Below are 21,956 nucleotides of genomic sequence, written 5' to 3' on the forward strand. Positions count from 1 at the left end.
ATTAATAATATATACGCTATAAGAGGTTTATATTTTCAATAAAATATTTCATATAGTGGTCAATATAAATAATAAAGGTCACTATGTTAAAATTAGGGTCATACGCCGTACTTTAACTTCACAATAATATTAAGCGTTATACTAGTTTTAATAAAGGTTACTATGCTAAAAATAAGGTTATTATGTCAAAAACAAGGGTCACTATGTTTAATATAATGTCAGTTGCGTGTGTATAAACCTTGGGTCCACAATAATATTATTGTGGATCAGGTCTACGCAGGTCTTTCTGGGCTGCATTTGCCTTTTATATAATTTGTTTAATTTGTGTCAATAATACATGGAAAATTTGTCTAAAAGGGACAAATATGTTTACTATTTTGTCCAGAAGGACCTTATATGTTTAAAGTGGTCTAAAAGGACCTTATAAGTTTATTTTGTTGTTTAGGGGGACCTTGAGGTCGAAATCCGGCAATAATTGACTTTTTTCTCCGATGTTAACCTCTTACGTGACCTTAAAAAATGTTCCTCTTTTTCTTTTTTTCCACGATTTCCTTCCAATTACTCATTCTCTCTCTTCTAATTTCCAAATGACACAAATCAAAATAAGGAAATTTGAGGGAAATCATTGAAAAAAAAGAAAAGAGAGTCATTTTTAAGGTCTCACGAGGAAATTGATTTTGGCACACCCTTTATTGATTTTGGCACACCCCTATGTGAGAAGAGCATAGAAAACTATGCTCTCACATAAGGGTGTGCCAAAATCAATTGGGGGTGTGCCAAAATCATTTCCCATCTCACGAGAGGTCGACATTGAAGAAAAAAGTCAATTATTGTCGAATTTCAACCTCAAGGTTCCCCCAAATAACAAAATATACTTATAAGGTCCTTTGAGATCACTTTAAACATATAAGGTCCTTCCAAACCAAATAATGAACATATTTGTCCCTTTTAGACAAATTTTCCATTATACATTGATACATGTTACTATTTGACATCCGGGACAACTATATAAAGTACTCTCTCCGTTTTTTTTATTTGCACCACTTTTCTTTTATAAGTGTTTTTTAAAATGCATCCCTTTTATATTTAGTAACTTTATACTTCCGCTGTCTCCTTTTGATAGTCCCTTATGCGCATTTTTCACGGGAATTGATATACATAAATAAGAATAGTAAAATGACATTGAAAAAGTAAATTGATTGATATTGGGTATGCAAAAAAGTAGAGAGAGAAAATAATAAAAGTACATGGGAAAACAAAATTTACATGGGAAATCTAAATTTGCACAAGTATTGTTGCAAATTGGAGGAGATTTTGGTAGAAATTTAATATTAATGGTTGTTGGAAAAAGCAAATGGGGTGAACTTTTTGGGACTAAAATTTGCCCATAAGGGACTATCAAAAGGGAACGAAGAAAGTATTATTCCGTAGAATTTATCATTTCTCTCTCTTACTTTAAACCCCACTCAAATTATTTTTCATTTCTCTTTCTTCCATGTCCCCACTTAAATAAGAGAAAATACAAGTTTCTCAACATGAGAAACATTGTATGTTTCTCAAAAGGGCATTTTCGTATTTTTATTCAAATTAGCAAGGTTAGTTGTGTCATTTCAGCAAATTGATAACCCACAAACACACTTACGCTCTCTCTCCTCAACAATGGAAGTTGAGAATTTTTCAAGAACAGAAGACTGAAAAGTCAAGGAATTCTTCAACAAAGGAGGGAAAACTCACAAAATCGACTAACACCTATCATTTGGGGTTAATTATGCCCTAACTTTATACATATTTCTTAGGGGTTTTCGTTAGATTCGGCGGCGAAGCCGCCGGAGATGGTGGTGTTGGGGTGGGGATGGGGTTTGTGATGGTGTTAGTGGTGTTTGTTATGGTGTTGGATTTTGTCAGCCATTGATGATGGAAAGGTTGAAGAAGATGAGAAAGGTTGAAGAAGGAGAAAGAAGATGGTGAGTCAGCCACAAAAAAACAATAAAATATTGGTAACTTTGCAAATATTTACCAATTTGCCATCTTGAGAAACATTGATGTTTCTCAATTGAGAAACTGGGTCAAGCCCCTCAAATAATAAAAATATACTACGTATATCATCTCTCACATATTTTCTAAGTAAAAAAAAAAAAAAATGGAGGAATTACTGCATCTATCCGGAAAAGTACTAAATACTACCTCCATTTGTTTGTTAGTTGACACGTTTTGATTTTAGCTCTATTCATACACTCCCTTTATACCATGTTTTGTGATTTATACGTAATGAAAAATATAGTCATGTGGGGTCTTGTTAGATTCGTCACGGTATATATTTTCAAAATATAACTTTTTATAATGTTTACTTATCGATAATTAAAGATATTAACGTTTTAATTTGTTAATTAAAACGGAGGAATTATATATTATCACCTTTTTCTTTCTTTATTTTTACTAGGGCAGCTAACGCGCGCGATGCGCGCGTCATAGCTAGCCATATCTTGAAGGTTTTTTTGGTTTGGCTTTTAAATCACAAAATTACTTAAATTAACAATAAGAGAAATTTTTCCAACTAAGAGAAAATATGTAATCAACTATATTTAGGTGGTATAAATGTTCAAGACAACTAACATTTATGAAAGCATAAAAGTACATAAATATTTTAGAGGGTATAGTTGTCTAAACACTATTCATTAAAATAGCATCTACATATTAATGAGGGTATATATGTAAATACACATTTTGAAGGGTATAATTGGCATTACACCATTCATAAGAGTATGTTTCTACTTTTTATAAAAGGTAGGGGATAAGGTAAAATCATCACCTTTTTCTCTTAGGCTTGAGGCAATCTTTCCGGATTCGCTCCATCTAGTCATCTACTTCTCTGCTCCACTTTAACTCCGGTATGTCCAAAACCCATTTCCAACTTTTCTTTAATTTCATTTGGTTTTCTCCATTTATTATAGTTAATCAATAAATTTATGAATTAAGTTGTTAAAAAATTTATTTTTTGGGGTTTGAGTGGGCAATTTTGAGTTGAAATCATGAAATAAATGAATAATACTGGTAACAAATTTACATGTATATTGCTGAAATTTACCCATTCATCTATAATTCAAAAGCACTTGAGAGAATGGATTTTAAGGATTTGGAGTTTGTTGATGATATTAGGAAATCGTACTCAATTTCTGGTGAGATTTTAGTGATGAAATTGCTACAGATTTTCCACACTTTTAAGGACTGAGATTTTCCACTATAATAATTGAACCTTGTGACTTTGTGAGTACACTTATCCATTCATTCATTCACACCAATAATTCATAAACTCATTTTTCCCTTCTTCCTACCCTTAAACCCCCAAACTAAGAAAAACCCGTCATTTCATTCACAATCACTTGTTTTTGCAAAAAAAAACCACAAAATTGGAAAATAGTAGCTCATCTGATCAAGGATGGCCATAGGCGAGACGTTTCTGTCAGCGTTTCTACAGGTGCTGTTTGAGCAGCTGTTGACAACCGGAGGAACACAATTCTTGAAGTTGATTGGCGGTGTTGATTTGCCCAAAACAATCAAGAAATGGAAGATACAACTTACTAGGCTCGAAGCTCTGTTGGATGATGCTGAGCTGCAGCAGTTTCACAGTAAACCTGTCAAGTTATGGCTCAATGACCTCCAAGATTTAGCTTACGACATCGAAGATATCTTGGATCATTTCGCAATTGAAGCCCAACGTTACCAGTTGAAACAGGCGGAGGAAGATCAAGCTAATGCACTTGATGATCACTCAATCGCTGGGATTTTAAACAATATGGTTTGTACTGCTTACTGACTTCTTAATATCGTTATTTATTGACATAATTATTATTATTTATTACTTATTGTCATTGTTGTTGTTGTTGTTGTTGCTATTAGTCTTGTTACTCCGTATTGCTTCGTATTTTACTTACAAACTGATAAAACAAGTTCAACTAACTGTGGGATAAATAGACATGACAAACCTAACAATTGGAAAACAATCAATGTTTATAATTAAGTACTTAGCACAATTAGAAAATGACCAACTCGATTGAATAATATCCTCTTGTACAATTGTATTTATATAAGATTTAGTGTCCTGTTCATTAAAAACAATTAAGAAAATTTGTGTCTTGTACAATTCTTGGGGAGCGCTGCTAGGCAAAGGCATAAGTTTTCTTGTACAACTGTATATATATTAGATTAGTGTCTTGTTTATTAAAACCTAAAAACAATAAAGAAAAGTAGTGTCTTGTACCATTCTTGGAGAGAGCAGCTAGGCGAAGGTAAAAATCTTCTTGTACAATTTTATATCTATTAGATTAGTGTCTTGTTTTTAAAAATCAATTAAGAAAAATAGTGCCTGTATAATTCTTGCAGAGCGACTAGGCAAAGGTAATAATAATAATAATAATAATAATAATAATAATAATAATAATAATAATAATAATAATAATAATAATAATAATAATAATAATAAGTTGATGATTTATAGAGGGAAAAAGATGGTTTTCAATAACTATTGATTTGCTAGTTAAAGTTAATAGAGGGAAAAGTTAGTTTTCAATAACTATTGATATGCTAATTACTGAATTCATTGATTAGGCGCAAACCATTCGTGCAAGTAGTTCAAGAGCTGCAATTAGTCTCTCCACCTTGCTCAAACCTATTGATCAAGACATTCAAGACAAGATTGATGACATTACAGAGCGCTTGCAAGATATACAGGACCAGACACATAGTTTGACCCTCACTGCAACACACATGTTGCAGCAGCAGATCCTCCAAACAGAATCTCTTCGAAGCCAGAGAGAATCCACTTCTTTGGTAGGCAAGGTTTTTGGAAGGGATGAGAAGAAAAAAGAGATAATTACACTGCTACTGAAAGATGATCAGAGTGGTGAAGGTTATGTTGTGATTCCTATTGTTGGAACGGGTGGCATTGGGAAGACGACCCTTGCTCAGTATGTATACAACGATGAACAGAAGTATGTATACAGAGATGAGCAACTCTATGTATACAACGATGAGAAGCAGAAGTGTAATTTTGATCTCAAGGCATGGGTGTGTGTCTCGGATGTGTTCGATGTCAAACGTGTCACGATAGATATAATTAACTCAGCCTCCCAGAGCAATTTCGACTGTAGCAATTTGGATCAGGCACAAGTGAAACTGCAGAAAGTGCTAAAAGGCAAAAAATTCTTTATTGTTCTTGATGATATTTGGAGCGAGGAATATGATGATTGGTACAAGCTGCAGGAACCTTTCCGACACGGTGCAAAAGGAAGCAGAGTGATAATGACAACCAGAATTGAAAGTATTGCAATGATGATGGTTAATAATCCAACTCAACGCAATATCATCAAGTTAGAAAGTTTGTCAAACGATGATTGTTGGCTTATATTTCAGCAGCATGCAAATGTAGATTCTGACCTTGCTGAGATGCGGGATAATATCATTGAAAAAATCAATGGACTACCTTTGGCAGCAAAAGCTCTAGGAGGTCTTCTTAAAAGTATTCCAGACAAGAGCCAACGCCAAAAGATATTAGAGAGCAATGTTTGGGGTGAGAAGAGTAGTGTTTTACCGGTTTTAAGGCTGAGTTACCATCATATGCCATCTCATTTGAAGCGAGTCTTTGCTTACTGTTCAATATTTCCAAAAGACTACAAGTTCAAGGAGATGAAAATTGTCTTACTATGGATGGCTCAGGGCTTTATACCAGAAACCCAAATTGTAACAATGGAAGACATAGGCCACAAGTACTTCAATGATCTGGTATCAAGGTCACTATTTGAAAAAACTCCATATGGTGAAGGAGAGTTCATCATGCATGACCTCATCCATGATATGGCTCAATTGGCTGCATGTGGCATCTGTTATGTAATGGATGTTGTAGATACACAGAGAAATCTTGGAAGAACTCGCCATTTATTTATCACTGAGCATGTTCAAACATTGGGAAGTCAAATCATGATTCCTCAGTTGCGAACTTTTCTATGCAACTACTGTTTGATCATTGACAATTTGGACTTCATCCAAAAAATACAATACGTACGCTCCCTATACCTAGTTTCAGACAAAATTGAAGTTTTGCCAGATTGTATTGGTAATTTAAAACACTTGCGCTACCTAAGTCTCAAGTTCAAACGAATAAAAGTGTTGCCACAATCAATCAACAATCTTTGGAATCTCCAAACACTGTGCTTGGAAGGCTGTTATAAAGTTGTGAAGGTTCCATGTATAGAATCGCTGGGAAAACTTCGTCATCTGAACATTGGTAATATCTCTTTAAAGGAGATGCCGCTTGGAATCGGGAAATTAACAAACTTGCAAACTTTGAACACGTTTATTTTGGCAATTGGAGGTGGGTCCAGAGTAAGGGAGTTGGGGAAGTTGAATCAGCTCCATGGAAAATTATTAATTGTTTCCGGGCTAGAAAATGTGATTGAGGTTGAGGATGCAGAAGAAGCCCAATTTTGTAAAAAAAAGAATCTAGATGGGTTGAATTTGAAATGGGGTGCTTGCACTAATGATGTTGATGACAAGACTAGGAGAGATGTGGTTGGGAAGTTGCGGCCTCACACTTCCATAAAAGAGTGTGAGTTAGTTGGGTACATGGGCTCGAGATACCCAAGTTGGTTGGGAGATCCTTCTTTCATTAACATGGTGGACATAAAGTTGAAAAAGTGTCTCAAATGTGTATGCTTGCCTCCATTGGGGCAACTACGCTCGTTGAAGAGTCTGCTGGTTGAAGATATGGACGGTATTCAGGAGGTAGGTTTTGAATTTTATGGGAATTGGTCAACTCCTTTTTCTTCTTTGAAGACTCTTCAATTTTCTCATATGAAATCCTGGGAGAAGTGGGTGCACCCATCAGTTGACAACAAGGCATTTCCTATCCTTGAAGAGCTTTCTATTAAGGACTGTCCGTCATTGCAAGGCGATATACCTCCTCATTTGCCTTCTCTTAGAACGCTGGTTATTAAAGAATACATGCAACTACAATCTTTGTCTTCCTCAACTTCTCGTCTTGATATAATTGACTCAATGTCTAGGGTAAGGGAGTTGGGGAAGTTGAATCATCTTTGTGGAACTTATATAGCTGATGTTGATGACAAGACTAAGAGAGATGTGGTTGAGAAGTTGCAGCCTTACACTTCCATCAAAGAATTTAGGTTAGATGGGTACATCGGCTCGGCATTTCCAAGTTGGTTGGGAGATCCTTCTTTCAATAACATGGCTCATATAAGGCTGATTAATTGTGAGAAATGTGAATGGTTGCCCCCACTAGGGCAGCTACCCTCATTGAAGAGTCTAAGGATTGAACGTATAAATGGTATTAAGGAGGTAGGTCTTGAATTTTATGGGCATTGCTCAACTCCATTTCCATCTTTGAAGACTCTACTTTTATCTGGTTTGGAATTGTGGGAGAAGTGGATGCACCCACCAGTTGGTATCAACAAGGCATTCCCCATCCTTGAAGAGCTTTTTATTGATTATTGTCTGTTATTGAAAGGCAATCTACCTCCTCATTTGCCTTCTCTTAGAACGCTGAATATCAATGCATGTAGGAAACTGCAATCCTTGGAATTGAAGAATTCGTCTTCCTCAGCTTCTCATCTTGCATCACTCTCTGTTGAATACTGTGAGTCTATGGTTTCTATTGATCATATTCCCTTGACTCTACAACTGTTGAATATCAATTGTTGTGAAAAACTAGGGTCTGTAGAATTTAATGAACAGCCTACAAATTTGTCTCCTAGAAGTGAAGACGGGAAAACCCCAAAGAGTGAAGAAAACATAGGAGTTTTCCTAAAGGCTTCATTGGAACTTCCTCTTCTCACTAGTTTGAAAATAGAAAGTTGCCCAAGTCTAAGATCATTACAACAAAATCTAATTCTCCCGGCCTTACAAACACTTGAGTTATGGGATTGCAAGTCTATGGAAAGGCTTCCTGTTCAGTTGCTCAATTTCACCTCCCTGGAACGATTATATATTCTTGAATGCCCCAAAATCCATAGATTAGCGGAAGGTGGCTTACCCAGAAACTTGATATTCCTTGAAATAGAAGAAGTGAACATAAAGCAGGCAGTAACAGAGTGGAAATTGCACCTCCTTCATTCACTTAAAGCTCTTACGCTTAAAAATGTAGGCAGCGCTGCAGACTCAGTAGAGTGTATTCTGTGTCCACATCTTTCTCTGCCCTCTTCCTTGTGTCTATTAGAAATTAGGGGTTTCCAATATTTGAGAATCATATCCAATGGCAACACCCTTCCCAACCTCACTCGTCTTGAGGTTATGGATTGCCCAAGGCTTGAATCATTGGTTAGCAATTTTACCTCGCTTACAGATTTAATAACTGAAAATTGCCCAAAATTCCACAACTTTCCTGATGGAGGTTTACCCACAAACCTGCAGTCTCTTTCAATCTCTGATACCAACATAGACAAACCAATAAAAGAGTGGGGATTGCACCTTCTTACTTCCCTTCATTCTATTTCTCTTACACTTGTAAATGTAAGCAGCTCCTTAGATTGCATTAGCGATTATGACCTTCCCTCTTCCCTGCGTACATTACATATAAAGGGATTCCAAAATCTGAAAACAATATGTTGTTCCACTCTTCCTGACTTGTCCTCTATCAGTGTCCTCTCTTGCCCCCAATTCAAATCATTTGGTGACCATGGCCTTCCTCCAAGCATTGAAAGCATTTATATTAAAGAGTGTGAGATGATACAACAACATTTGAGAAGTGATCCCAGTGGCCGTATACTTACAGAGAATGGAAGATTCTCGTTGCCTCTGTCTGAAACTCAACCGAGCTCTGCCCACTCAAGTAAGTTTACTTAAATAATGTTATACATACATCTTATATGTTTACATCAGCTTAAATTTTAATTCTTCAAAAAAAAAAAAAAGTTATAATTAATACAAACAATACTAACAATCAATGGAACTTCACTCAAGCAAAAAAACAGTAAGTGATTTTGACAAATTTGACCATTTAAACTAGTTCTATATGCCTTTTTTATTATTTTTTATGGCATCCTCAAACAGATGATTAGTATAGCATTCTAGAAAGGTGCAGGAACATTTACATTATAATGATGCAAATAATAGTGGTGGTAGGGAGAACTTGATCAATCAACTAGCTATACTTATTTACATATCTTTCACAATATACTACAGTTTAACTTTTGATCGGGTTTATATTTCATGTCATTGTGGAAAGTAATAGATATTGTAGTCACATACCTTTTACAAAGTATTATTGATACAAATTTACTTTTTTAGATGTTTTTCAGATGAGTTATAAAATGATAGGGAAATACAAAGTATTATTTTTATGTTGGAACATATTATAGAATAAATGTGCTGTTCTGATATATTGTAATATATCAGGTACATGACTTTCAAATGCAGCTGTTTGCTCATGTTTAAATGCTAAGAAACTCAAGAAACTGAGAAGCCTAACAGCAGTAATAGCATCTACAATTATAAGGTATTGGAAAAGCTTGCCTTGGTTTCAATTTTAATTTAAGATGTATTTTCAATTACTGCTGATGGTGATCTGAAAAACTGTTACCTGATGGCATTTGACTCATAGCATATGTTTACTATCTAGCCTTTTGGGTTAGTTTTTTGGAAGTCTCATCATTTATTCATGTGTAAAGTTCTATTGTTGAACTAATTCCTGTGTTTTTTTTTTTTTTTTTTGGTTGAGAAAACTAATTCCTGTGCTCTTTCAATTCCACACTCTATTGCTGAACTGGTTTTTGGCATTTTTCACTTTTGATTCAGGGAAAATAAAAGGGGTGCAACTAGTATGGAGGAAGTATATTTTGACTCAAGTAGCATGTTCTTCGGTTTAATCAGTCAGAAAAATTAAGATTTGTTATTAACAACTAGGTTTACTTCTTTTGGCACATATTATTCCAGAGGAATCTCTAATGATGATAGCTCGTTGCTATATTATTGTCTTGGTTGATCAATCTAATTTAGTATGTTCTGAAGTTACTTTCAAGTCACTCATAGCCTCTTAACTACTATTACTCTCCTTTAATTGCTCTGTTGATAAAACTTCCTATGGAGTACCGCTTTTATTTCCCACCTTAAGTAATTTTTCCTCTACTAATGGTAAAATGTTGTGAGTGGTTCAACGCACTATTACTCTCCTTTCATTGCTTTGTTGATAAAACTTCCTATGGAGTACCGCTTTTATTTCCCACCTTTAGTAATTTCTCCTCGACTTATGGTGTTTTCGACCTCCTAAAAACTTGTGAATGGTTGAACGCCTACTGAAATTTTAGTGTTCATAATGTACGAAGTACCAAACTTAGTAGTACATCCCTAAAACATGCTTGTTTTTCACTTAGTTATTATCATGCATGTTTTTTTAAAGCTTACTCGGATCTTATATGAAGTATATGAATATGAATCACAGTTTTCACTTTATTAGCGTGATCTTAATTCTTAATTTGGTAAATTCTTTCGCACCTGTTTACCGAAAACTTCTGAGAGATTGTATGTTCACTTGTTTATTATATGTCATGATTTACCATGTGTTGATAGAATGATTGATTCAGTTGGTGATCTAGCACTTTATTTTATTGCACATTTGAACTAAAAACAATGGCATATAATCTTTTGCCTAATGACATTGCACATACCTTCTTATATCAGGTGACAATCATATTGATTCTACCCTTCTTGTGCGGCTTTGCAAGATAATCAGATCCCTGGAAAAATGTTCTGGTTACGCTGCAGACGTACCCCAAGTAGAAGATTGTCAAAGCTTTATTACATTAAGCAACAGCGTAGCCAAGATACACTGCTAATTCTAGTCTTCTTTTGAGTAAATTATGGTCTGTTTTTATTCTAGTGAGTGTTCTGTAAAAATTGTGGGCTGTTTGTATATTTTGTTACTTGAGTGGTTCCGTTAAGTCGGGTTTTCAATACAGAATCTAGTTTTTCAGATTCATTAGTGAATCTACATCAATTTGATTTCTGAGATTCATGTACAAATTCAGTTTCTTCTATTATTTTACATAGGGAATTATATTTGACAGGACTTGTTTATGAAATGTTGTGTTATGAAATTGCCTTTCTTCTTAGTTACTCCTTACAGTACTAGTTAACACACTTTTATTTATAGGATTGTTCATATGTAGTTGACATGCTTCTATCTTTTTTTTTTTTTTTTTTTTGGTATAACACCCGGTTCACCCTTTGGGTTAATCCGGATTCGGGGATTAGTTATGGGTGGTTAGGTTCTAGTCCCCTCCCAATTGTTGTTGCGGGGGATCGAACACGGGTTCTCCCTACCAAGTGTAGTCTCAATCACCACTACACCAACAACCAATTAGTTTTTTTTTTTTTTTTTACGAAGGCATAGTTCCAACGATTCTATGTTACAGAGTACTTTCTTTCGCATGTTTTGGGTCTCATTTTTCCTCAATTGAAAAAAATCAACACGTGTAATGGTCATCAAAACCCACTATACTACACTAAAAAGCGTACTCATTATCAAATTTCACATTATAAAATATTGAAGTCGATTATTGTGCATAAAACTTTGTGTCAGATTGCCAATTAAACCATGTCAACTAATTTATGAGAGAATAAATTGTGAGCATTGATGTGTGTGTTGTAAGAAATAAGATGATAAATCGAATACTATAAATTTAAATTTTAAAACCTTTCAAATCAAAATCATTCTAAAACGATTAAGTAGTCCAAAAAACGTGCTACCAGTACCAGTACCTGTACAAGTTTGCGACTTTTACAAATGATCATGTCTCTTGTCTCTATAATAAGGTTTCTCACGAGAACATAGTTAAATGAAGATGTACTACTTTCTCTAGAGTTTTAACAAAAGTAGCTAAGTGCAACTCTCCCGGCTTTTTCCTAACCCTCTAGATTCCATTCTCTCTTACGTTTTCTCACTACGTTACCAAGTATCCGTACTCCTTCCGTCCCTAAATAAATGTTTCATTTACCTTTTATGCGAATTTTTAAAAAATCCAACCAACCTCTTCCCACCCGACGACTACATGATCTTCCTCACTAATTTTAAAACAAATAACAGTCAAACTCCATTAATTATAATCAATCTACCCAACAAATTTTCCAAAACAAAACTCCATTAAAGCAACTCAAATACGTCCATTGAAGAAGAAGAAACAACCCTTTTGAAGACGACAACAAAAATGGAATTAAAAGTTAAACGAAGAACAACAAAATCCCTAATTTCAAAGCTAAGTTCAGTATCGGATCAAACCCGAATCGCAGCACTTTGTGAGCTCCGATTACTCACCAAAAATGACCCAGAAATCCGACCCATCATCGCCGAAGAAGATGAAGGTGCAGCAATCTCTCTCCTTGCTGAAACCCTTTACTCTCCTACACCATTAGAGCAAGAAAACGCTGCTGCAACTTTGCTGAATATCTCGATTTCCTGCAAAAATTCCATCATTTCAACTCGTGGGGTTCTCGATTCTCTCTCCTATGTTCTCTCTAATCACCGCACACACCCGCCTGCCGCCGTGCAATCCGCCGCCGCCGCGATTTACAGCCTCTCCGTTGAGGAGAATTATCGTTCTGTAATTGGGGGTAAAAGGGATGTTGTGTATTCTTTGATTGATATTGTAGGGTTTCGGGAATCGCCATCTCGTTCAATCAAAGATGGGTTGAAAGCGCTTTTTGGGTTGTCTTTGTGTCCTTTGAATCGGCCTTTAATGGTGGAATTTGGGGCAATTGAATCAATTTTTGGGGTTGTGGTGAGAGATGGGAGGATTGGGGTGATTGAGGATGCAACTGCTGTGATTGCGCAGGTTGCTGGGTGTGTAGAGAGTGTTGAGGCCTTTCGAAAGGCGGCTGGGGTTCGGGTTTTGGTTGATTTGTTGAATCCTGAGACGGGTTCGAGTTCGAGGATTAAAGAGAATGCGGTTTCTGGGTTGTTGAATTTGGTGAAGATTGGTGGGGAGGAGGTTGGGGAGGAGATTAGGGAGGTGAGTTTAGGGTTGGTTTTTGATGGGTTAGGGGAAGTGGTTGATAGTGGGAGTGATAAAGGGAAGAAAAGAGCTCAAGCTTTGTTGAAGATTCTTGAGGATGGTATAAGTATGAGTCACAAGGATGCCAATGATTCCGGTTCGGATTTGTATTCTGGTCCTTTGGTAGATACTTCGAATTCGTTTTCGTATTGATTGTGTTGGCATGATGTTTGATGATTTATAGTGTCTCATAGTTGGAAAACAAAAAAAAAATATTAGTCTTTTCAAGGATGATTGACTGATAGAGTATGTGATGAATGTGTTCTTGTTGTTTTGCTCAAGATAATGAGATTAGGGTGTACAAAATTGTAAATTCATTTATTCAATGTATTACATTAAACTTGTCACTAATGCAAATTCAATGCCCGATTCTTGTTCTTTTCTCATATATTTGTCTCTCTTTATCAGTTGGAAAAACATGTCGCAATATCTGTTCTGAGAAATGACTTGCTGCATTGAGCTATATGTGCGATTGTGCACTCTATAACATTCTTCTTACATGCTTATGTTTACATATGATATACTGATTTTGTGGTTGATGTAGGTTCTATCTACGAGCCAAAATTCATTTAGTATTACTGGAAAACTCTTGTACATATATATCAATATATCATTTTGCTTGTTTGTTCTTTTCTTTTGCTGCTGTGTTCCAGTTTGACTTTGTGTGTAGAAATTATCTTATCTGCTTTGAAATTTTGCTGGAGCTTATCTTCATGAACAATGAAGCTTATTATCGGGGATTGTTAAATTTAATACAGCAACCACCCAAAGAATCCCGCTGAGGTAGGAAGAAGGTCCAGAGGTACACAAACTTCTATCTGGTCGATACAACTCAATTTACTTAGAAGAAGATTGCATTTCAACTTTTTTGTCTCTGTATAGATTGATCAACACGTAGAGGAACTTTAGTTAAATGTAGCAGTAGTATTTGCTCACATGCCTGTATGATCAAAATAAAACTGCTTTGCTAACTTTCATATTACACAGTCTAATAATGAAATGCCACTGCTGTCTCAACTACCTAACAACCAGGCTTTGAAGGGTGGGACTTTTGCAGTTTGCTGATGTTCAGCATGATTTGGCTAGTGTTGCCACATATGGCTCAGAATTAATGCCTACTGGATGGTCATTGATATGCAATGATGGTATTATCACAACATGCATGAACAACAGCAAAGCTCCACCTTAGCCAGACTTATTACAGCACAATTGTAGTTTGACTAATTTTTCTGTTTTTTTTTTCCCTTCTCTTTTTTACTCCAAAGGCATGTCTACATTTAAAATAATTCTGTCTCATACTCTCATTGCAGGCTTGATCATGGTACGAGTCAAAATCAGAACTTGGTTTCATTCACAGTATCTTGTTTGATTAGTTAAGGAGTATTTGGCACTTGCCACTTCATCAATCATCCGTTTTATCATATTCCCATATGAGCTATGAATCTAACAATGGAGCTATTTGGGATCTGCAAGGCTTCTTTTTGGGTTGTTGATGTAGTCTGTTGGGCAATATATGGCTTCTTTTCATTATTGTTCAGTTATTTGAGATTTTGAGAGCTATATCGTCACCCCCCTTTCCTCTTTCAGTCATTACACTCAGCTTTGTGCGTAAGGTCTGGGAAGAGATCATACTTTCGTTAGTTCGTAGATGATTGTCAGACATACAACTCCTCTCCATTGCACAAGCTTATGGTCTTATAAAACACCAATACATAAGTAGGTGTTGGGCTTGTTATTTTGGGGGTGAGAGCAGAGTTGACCTGAATTCAAGTGTCTAGGAGTCTTGAATCTGGATGCCAATTTCTTTGTTGATCTATTAACATGGGTGCATTTGGTGATAAACACTTTTAACAATATAAAGATAGGTGCATTTTATTCCTACTGAATCTACTGATAACAGGTTAGATCACAGTTGCTGTGCACCTTGTAACAATAAGAGAATGCCTGAATGCCTGCATCACCATTGTTGAATATGTGTGTCATATACTAGTATGTATCCCTACATTTAGAAAAAAAAAAAAAAAAAAAAAAGGTAGAACCTGCCATTTTCATCTGAAAGTCGGAATGTCGGATTTTACATAAATTATTTGATCTTGAAAGAAGTATAGCAGAAGATTTTTTTTCTGTTAAATTTGAAGGATCAAACCCAAAGTTTGCAAATGCTGTTTAGAAACTTGAAAGTTGGAAACTTGGAGTTGGATGACCCTTATGTTCCATTCTTAAATTTTAAAAATCGTTTTAGAGAATTTTATACTATTTTTATGTCACATGCCCTGGTTATTCCTGTTTTGCTCATGTTCAGCCCCAAAAATGATCTGGTTCTGTTCTGAGGAAAACTTATGAACATACCTTGCATATGCTAGTTGTATGGGCAGAGAGAATCGACAAATAAAGCTGCAGTTTCAGTTTCATTAATGTAATTCTAGTAACTGATACTTTGTATTATTCTTAAATTTTGACTTTTTTGTATCAGAGTCGGAACAGAATCAACTCAGATAAGGTTTATGTCTGGTGAATCTATTGCAATGGACTTATTCCTGATAGGAGTGATGATCAGTTGGTTGTCAAGCTATAAGTCAATGCCTCCTATATGGTTGCATGGTAGTTGATTGGCCCCTACGTGCTTTGTTTTTCTGATTCTACTGTTACATATTGGACTAGGCTCTCAGTAGTTTTTACGCCTGTCGATCCAGTTCTACTCCTGGTGCAGTAGAACTTAAATACTGATAGCTCTTATTTTGTGCTCTTACTGGTTGTATAATATTAAGATCACTGTATTTGTTAGTTGTTATACTCTCCCGTTTTTGGGAATTTTCGACTTACAGTGTTTTTGAGTATAGTAGTATTTTGTAAATGTTTGCAGATGAGGGGCTGTTGAAACTAAGAAAAAAAATGCTTGAATTCGGTGTAGAATGCCCCAAATTTGCTGCATCAGATACTGCCATTCTCATCCTGTGTTGCAGCCTGTTTCAGGTATGCAACATTGCTCAAATTCTGTTTCTGGACTCTGGAGCAGAATTCTCAAGGGATTTCTTATTTTTTACTTCTCTGGCATTTTATTGGTTAACAGCAACAAAAACACAGTTTATCTAACTACTTAAGCAATTAGTTTGTCTTAATTATAAAATATTATGATAACTGGTAATTTTACTATACTTGAATAAGTCATTTGCATTAGCTGTTTTGCACTCCTTAAATCCTAGATCATCTCAGATTCACTTGAAGTATTCTAGTCTAAAAGTCTCCTATCTCTGTAATCAAAAGACAATTCTATCTGGGTTTTCTGTCCTTCCATCTGCATTATATATATCCTTATAATTTCATTGTTATATATGCCATTTTCTTAACTAGTTCAATTATTATGATCAACCTAGCAAAACTAGCAATAAATGTTGCATTTAGCAGGTGTAGTTTGATTAGTATCAGTAAGGTCATTTAATGTAAAACTGGTATGTTGGTTTAATGTTTAATAATCAGGGTTTTATAAGGAGTATGCTAATTATCTTCATTGAAGTGGTGTAATCATCAGATTTACAAAGTTGACATGTCAATAATCACTGCTTTTAGGAGGGATTAAAAGACTAACAGAGCACTACCTGTCTATTTTCCTTCCACCAATTAAAGAGTTTCTGACTTTTTCCCTTTTTCAACTACCTTTCAACTATCTTTTAAGATACCCTAACTCTTTTACTCTCCCTTTTTTCTTTTGCGGTTTCATGTAGATGACCATTTGTTGTTGTCTAGAGACTTTTTCAATCTTGGTGTTTGTATATCATCACAAACCACTGCTTCCTTTAGTCACTTGTTTTGATTCGTTTTGGCCGAAATTCGGGTCCATTTCCCTTGAATATCAAGAGAAGCCTAACCTTTTATAAATGTCCACATCTGAGTTACAAGCCTCTTCTAATTATAGTTCATTACATTTAAATTCAGAATTGACTTAATGCAGAACCTTTTTTTTTTTCTTTTCTTTTTCAGATAGGACAAGTATATCTGGTGACCATTATCTGTCCAGGATCACAACTGGTAAGTTCCCCCCTTACTAGTTAACTGATAAAAGGTTTTACCAACATAATAATCGCTGGTGATTTGGAAACTCAATCAAGTAGGTGCCTTAGACATGTCTGCAAAAACTCAGGTTTGATGTTTTGGTCGGAATTGGGTTGGTTTCATCTTGACATCTTAAGTCAAGCACATTCATAACATATGGATAAATCTTGAAAATGTGGCTGATGCATGATTCCCAAAGCTATATCTAGATGTTTAAACAGTCGTGGAAGGACGATTTAGCAAAACCAACCCATACCCAATTTATTTAATCTGAAAATGACCTGACTTGAAAATCAATTTGACAGATATTTATTAAATAATCATATATTAAGTTAATTGACTATGTCCTGTAATTAACAGACTTGTCTAGGATAATTACAGTGCTAGACACAAGGTTAAAGTACTACCTTGTGGTTAAGTTAATCAATTTAACAGATATTATTTTCAGATTCCTTTAGAGTCATAGTGGTGAAAGAAAATAGCTCATGAAATGGTCATGTACTGAGATACTTTTTGCAAAAAAAAATCATTGTTGTACCTTGGCACAAATAGTTAGCTACTTGGCTAGAGCCTAGAAAAGCCAATTGGGTATCACTCATCAAACACTTAGTAAAAAAAAAATGTTTTGCCTTATGGGGCCCCTCTCTTCTGCTTCTGATCTAGACATCTAGCTTTTTTTTCCAAAAGAAGGAAATATGACTGAGAAGACATCATCAGTTCTTGCATGATTCTTAAACTGTTGTGACTGATAACTTTAAGTACTACCTCCATTCATATGACTTCTGTTTAATGAACTAAACTAGAGTTAGCTTTTGGTTAAAGTATTATAAAGGAAAGATAAGATAAAATTGTCTGTCCCTAATTAGTTGCCTGACTATTCGACAATCAACTTGATTATGTTCAAACTCTGATTATAGTTTTTATCACCTCAACAACATAATACTCTGAAATTCAACCAAAATAACGAAAACAACTTTGGACACTTCATAATCGTATCAAATGAGGAGACCACTCCATAGCACCAAGGGATGCCTAGAATGGAACTCTGCCAAGTACCAAGATTCTTTTGCACACAGTAAGAGAACATATTTGTAGCAATGGTGACTTTGATACTTTCATGTGAGAACCCAACGTACCATAGTGACCCATTTCTGTAATAATGTGTGTATTAATTATACTAACATGCATATGCCTAAACACCCCTTCCCCCCTTTTATGGTTAGTTTACCAAAGTGAGGATAAATCATAAATGTAATAGTTAAAATACATTGCTAATTTTGAAGAATCTTTTTTCTCAATGGTAAAAGTATGTTGGTGTTGAATATGTAAGTGTTTTGAATGACTTGATTTCTTGAAGCTTGTCATTTGTTGTATTTTTTTGATATCCTTGTGATTAAAGTATGATTAAGCCGTTGTTTTTCAATAACTTGATTTTTGCTTATGTTGTGATTTGTTGTTGTATTTTTTGAACTCTCCGTGATTAATTCTTGTGTGATTAATTAATGTATGATTAAACCGATGTCGAAAAAAAAGTATTGAGTGGTGGTGACTGGTGAATGAAAAAAATATGGGATTAATTTAGAGGAATATAAGTGGGTGACAGTACCACGTGAATTGACCACTACCGTTGATGGCATCCTTATTGGCTTCATATCAACGCTAACTGCCAAAGTGTATGTGGCATTCCCTAAATTAAATCACCACCCCCCTCTTAATACTATTTTTAAAAACTCCCAACCGAAATTTGGAAAAGAAATAAAGATACCTACTCCAAAATCCACAAAGTTAAAGTTACATTTCCATGATTAGCACATTTGACAAAGTATAGCATCCTTTGTTTTAGTTGCTTAGCCCACTACCCTTTCCTTTCTCCCTTTTCTTTTTTATTTTTTCTCAAATGCTAGTGGTGAATTTGTACCCTATTTCCTTTGAAATGCATGATAAGTATCTCCCTGGGAAGCACCAATTTTGTCCATCCTAGCTAAGGACATTATTGTATTTTTGAGTCCGAGGAAAAAAAAAAAAAAAACGTATTTCCTTTTATTCATGGTGGTACATGTAAACACCACCACCTTATAACACCGCGGTCTACTTTTAAACTTTTTTAAAAGAGTGTATGATTGTAATCGGGATTTTCTTTATTTGCCCTCTCTCAGGGAGATGCTTAACATTCATCCACCCCCCACCCCTCTTAAAGTTTATTGTGTGTTGTCCACTAGTACCATTGCAACATCCTATAGTAGCATACTATGTACTAGCCATTATGTTTTTATACTAATAATGCTAGTGGTTCTCTATCTTTACTTCATGAATTTTAATTTTGGCATTTAGCCCACTAAAAACTAATACCTTTCTAACCTCTAAGTGTTAACATAAGTCATATAAACTTTTCTTATGGTTCTATATGGGCATCTTTAGCAGCCAAAAGAGTAGATAGCCCCACATAGTAATTGTGATTCAAAGCTACCCTTAACAATAGATAGTGGGGAGAGTGGGAGGGGGAATGAGCTTATGGAGAAGGAAACCAATCAAGATGATCAACACCCCTCACCCACTAAACTCGAACAATCTCCTCGGAAACCACTGCTGGTTGGTGGCAGTAGTGGTGGTGATCGTTTGAAGAGAGACGAGTGGAGTGAAGGGGCAGTTTCTAGCTTGCTTGAAGCCTATGAATCAAAATGGATTCTTAGGAACAGGGCTAAGCTTAAAGGGCAAGATTGGGAGGATGTAGCCAAGCATGTGTCTTCTCGTGCCAATAACACCAAGTCACCTAAGACACAAACTCAATGCAAGAATAAGATTGAGTCCATGAAAAAGAGGTATAGATCAGAGTCTGCCACTGCTGACACTTCATCATGGCCACTTTTTTCGAGACTCGATAACCTGCTGCGCGGGACTGGGGGAAGTACTGGACTAACATCAGCTCATTCATCACCTATGAAGGCCATTGCTGTGGCGAGTAATCCGGGTTTGGTATTGGAGTCAAGCCCTGTTGCACTACAGTTGCCTCCTCTACCACTGCCACTGCCACTGCCTGTGCCACCTCAACAAGCACCTCCTCCCGTAGAGATTGCACAAAACTCTCAGGAGTCCAATGGTGCAGAGCCCATGGCTAAGGTTAGTAGAACTAAGCACTGAATTATGATAAACTCAATCAATTTAGCACACTCATCTCTTTTTGTTTATTTGCATTTTCTTGTCATTTTTGTTTTCTGTCTGCTTCTTGTCACATTGGAGTAATGAAAATGCCTGCTATTTCCCTATTCTGATAAAGACTTCTCACCCACCATGAGTCCTAGATTGAGCCCAGGAAAGTAAATGATGAAAATGATAGTATATTTTTATATATGTATTTTTTAATTTTTTTTTTTTTTTTTTTATAGAAACGAGCTTTGCTCTATTCACAGTAGATAATATAGAGTATTGTTTAACTAAACTGTGTTCAGGCTCCTTTTTGCGGCGTTTTTAAGAATCGTGTAAGTTTGGAACAGTTGAAGTCAAAACCCGAAGCCATAATAAATAAGCTGCACAAAGGAAAAGTGCATTATCTAATTTCATTCTAGATTAAAAAAAAAAAACTTAATAAACTTTTAGCCAAATTTACTTGACTTGCAGTAGAATAGGTAGCTTCTGCTAGTACAACTTACTAGGCGATGTAGTTAGTTTTGTTAAACTCTACCTGTTGACAGTTGAGGCTTCCACCTATAACGAAGTTGGTTTTGAGGGCTTATCCCTTGTAATTTCGGAGAGCTAAGGATAAGTTGCCTTCGTTAGACCAGATTAAAACTTGAAAGAATATTAACTTCATTATCCCACAACGTTACAAAAGCAGGGTATACACTGCAAAGTTTGAAAGTTTCTGCATTGAACTTAAACAGCAACAGCAGGCTCATGCAAGCAGTTTTTAGTATTTTATATTGAAATGGTGTTAGAAATTCTGTCTGCAAGCAAGATAAGATGGATATCAGCAGATGTTTGGAGCTTATGCTAGCTGAAAGTTGGAGAATTAAAGTTTTTCATGATATTAGATGGAAGGATTATTTTGAAGATTTGAACAATGTTTGTTAGACTAGAAAGGGCATTATTGATAAAGCTATATTAGATTATCTGTTTCTAATTATTTATATCTTGTGTATAACAGGATTGTGACGAAGTAGCAGCAAAAGTTTCTGACCAAATCTCAGACAAAAACCATAATGATGATGATCACATAGAAACTGACAGCAGCACTCCTGATCTTTATAGTGATGACAAAAATGGACCGAAGTTGAAGAAGTCAATGAAGATGAAGAGAAAAAAGCGCAGGAGAGAAGAATTTAGTAGTTGGGAGGATGTATCAGAGAGCATCCGGTGGCTGGGAGAAGCCGTGGTGCGGTCCGAGCAAGTGAGGATGGACACCATGAGGGAGTTAGAAAGAATGAGGGTGGAAGCAGAAGCTAAGAGAGGGGACATGGATCTTAAAAGAACAGAGATTATTGCAAATACCCAGCTGGAAATCGCTAGGCTTTTTGCCTCAACTACTGGGAAAAGTGTTGACTCTTCTTTGAGGATTGGAAGAAGTTAAATACATTATTGGTAATGTGTAAGTATATTGGATTGGGAAGTGGCTGTGGGGCATTCATGGTAAAATTGATTGTATCATGCACATGGTACAACGTCCTTTAGTAATTTGCTCGGGCGATATTTAGTGGGTTGGGAAAGTAAGGGAAACTTGCCATTGTTGAATCCTTAGCAAATTTAGGAGAATAATAGATAACCTTGTTGAATAAGGTTCGAAAATACTCACCAATGACTTTTCCCGAATTTTATTTTAATTTTCATTTTATCTTGCGCACATCTTTAGGAGTCCTA

At 35.6% G+C, this 21,956-nt stretch overlaps 2 protein-coding genes across 4 annotated transcripts; both read left to right on the forward strand.

Annotated features, from left to right (window-relative positions):
• Positions 1-3,188: 3,188 nt before the first annotated feature.
• On the forward strand, positions 3,189-11,117 carry LOC145593674 (putative disease resistance RPP13-like protein 1). Of its 3 annotated transcripts, XR_014102792.1 has the most exons (5): positions 3,189-3,796; positions 4,606-8,839; positions 9,406-9,505; positions 9,805-9,854; positions 10,687-11,117. XR_014102792.1 is itself a non-coding variant. In XM_081649981.1 (3 exons), the coding sequence occupies exons 1-3, from the start codon at positions 3,437-3,439 to the stop codon at positions 9,411-9,413; spliced, it is 4,602 nt and encodes a 1,533-aa protein (XP_081506107.1). In that variant the 5' UTR covers positions 3,189-3,436; the 3' UTR covers positions 9,414-9,506. The 3 variants fall into 3 exon arrangements, 1 of the variants encoding a protein (XP_081506107.1); XR_014102793.1 differs by lacking the exon at positions 9,805-9,854; XM_081649981.1 differs by lacking the exons at positions 9,805-9,854; positions 10,687-11,117 and having other exon boundaries at positions 9,406-9,506.
• Positions 11,118-18,971: 7,854 nt separating this feature from the next.
• Positions 18,972-21,956, forward strand: LOC145595561 (uncharacterized). Its single transcript, XM_081651974.1, has 2 exons — positions 18,972-20,222; positions 21,247-21,956. Exons 1-2 carry the CDS (start codon positions 19,617-19,619, stop codon positions 21,667-21,669), a joined length of 1,029 nt encoding a protein of 342 aa, XP_081508100.1. The 5' UTR covers positions 18,972-19,616; the 3' UTR covers positions 21,670-21,956.

This window comes from Chenopodium album, chromosome 19 (assembly GCF_948465745.1).
Source record: "Chenopodium album chromosome 19, dcCheAlbu1.1, whole genome shotgun sequence".
Classification (NCBI taxonomy): Eukaryota; Viridiplantae; Streptophyta; class Magnoliopsida; order Caryophyllales; family Amaranthaceae; genus Chenopodium; species Chenopodium album.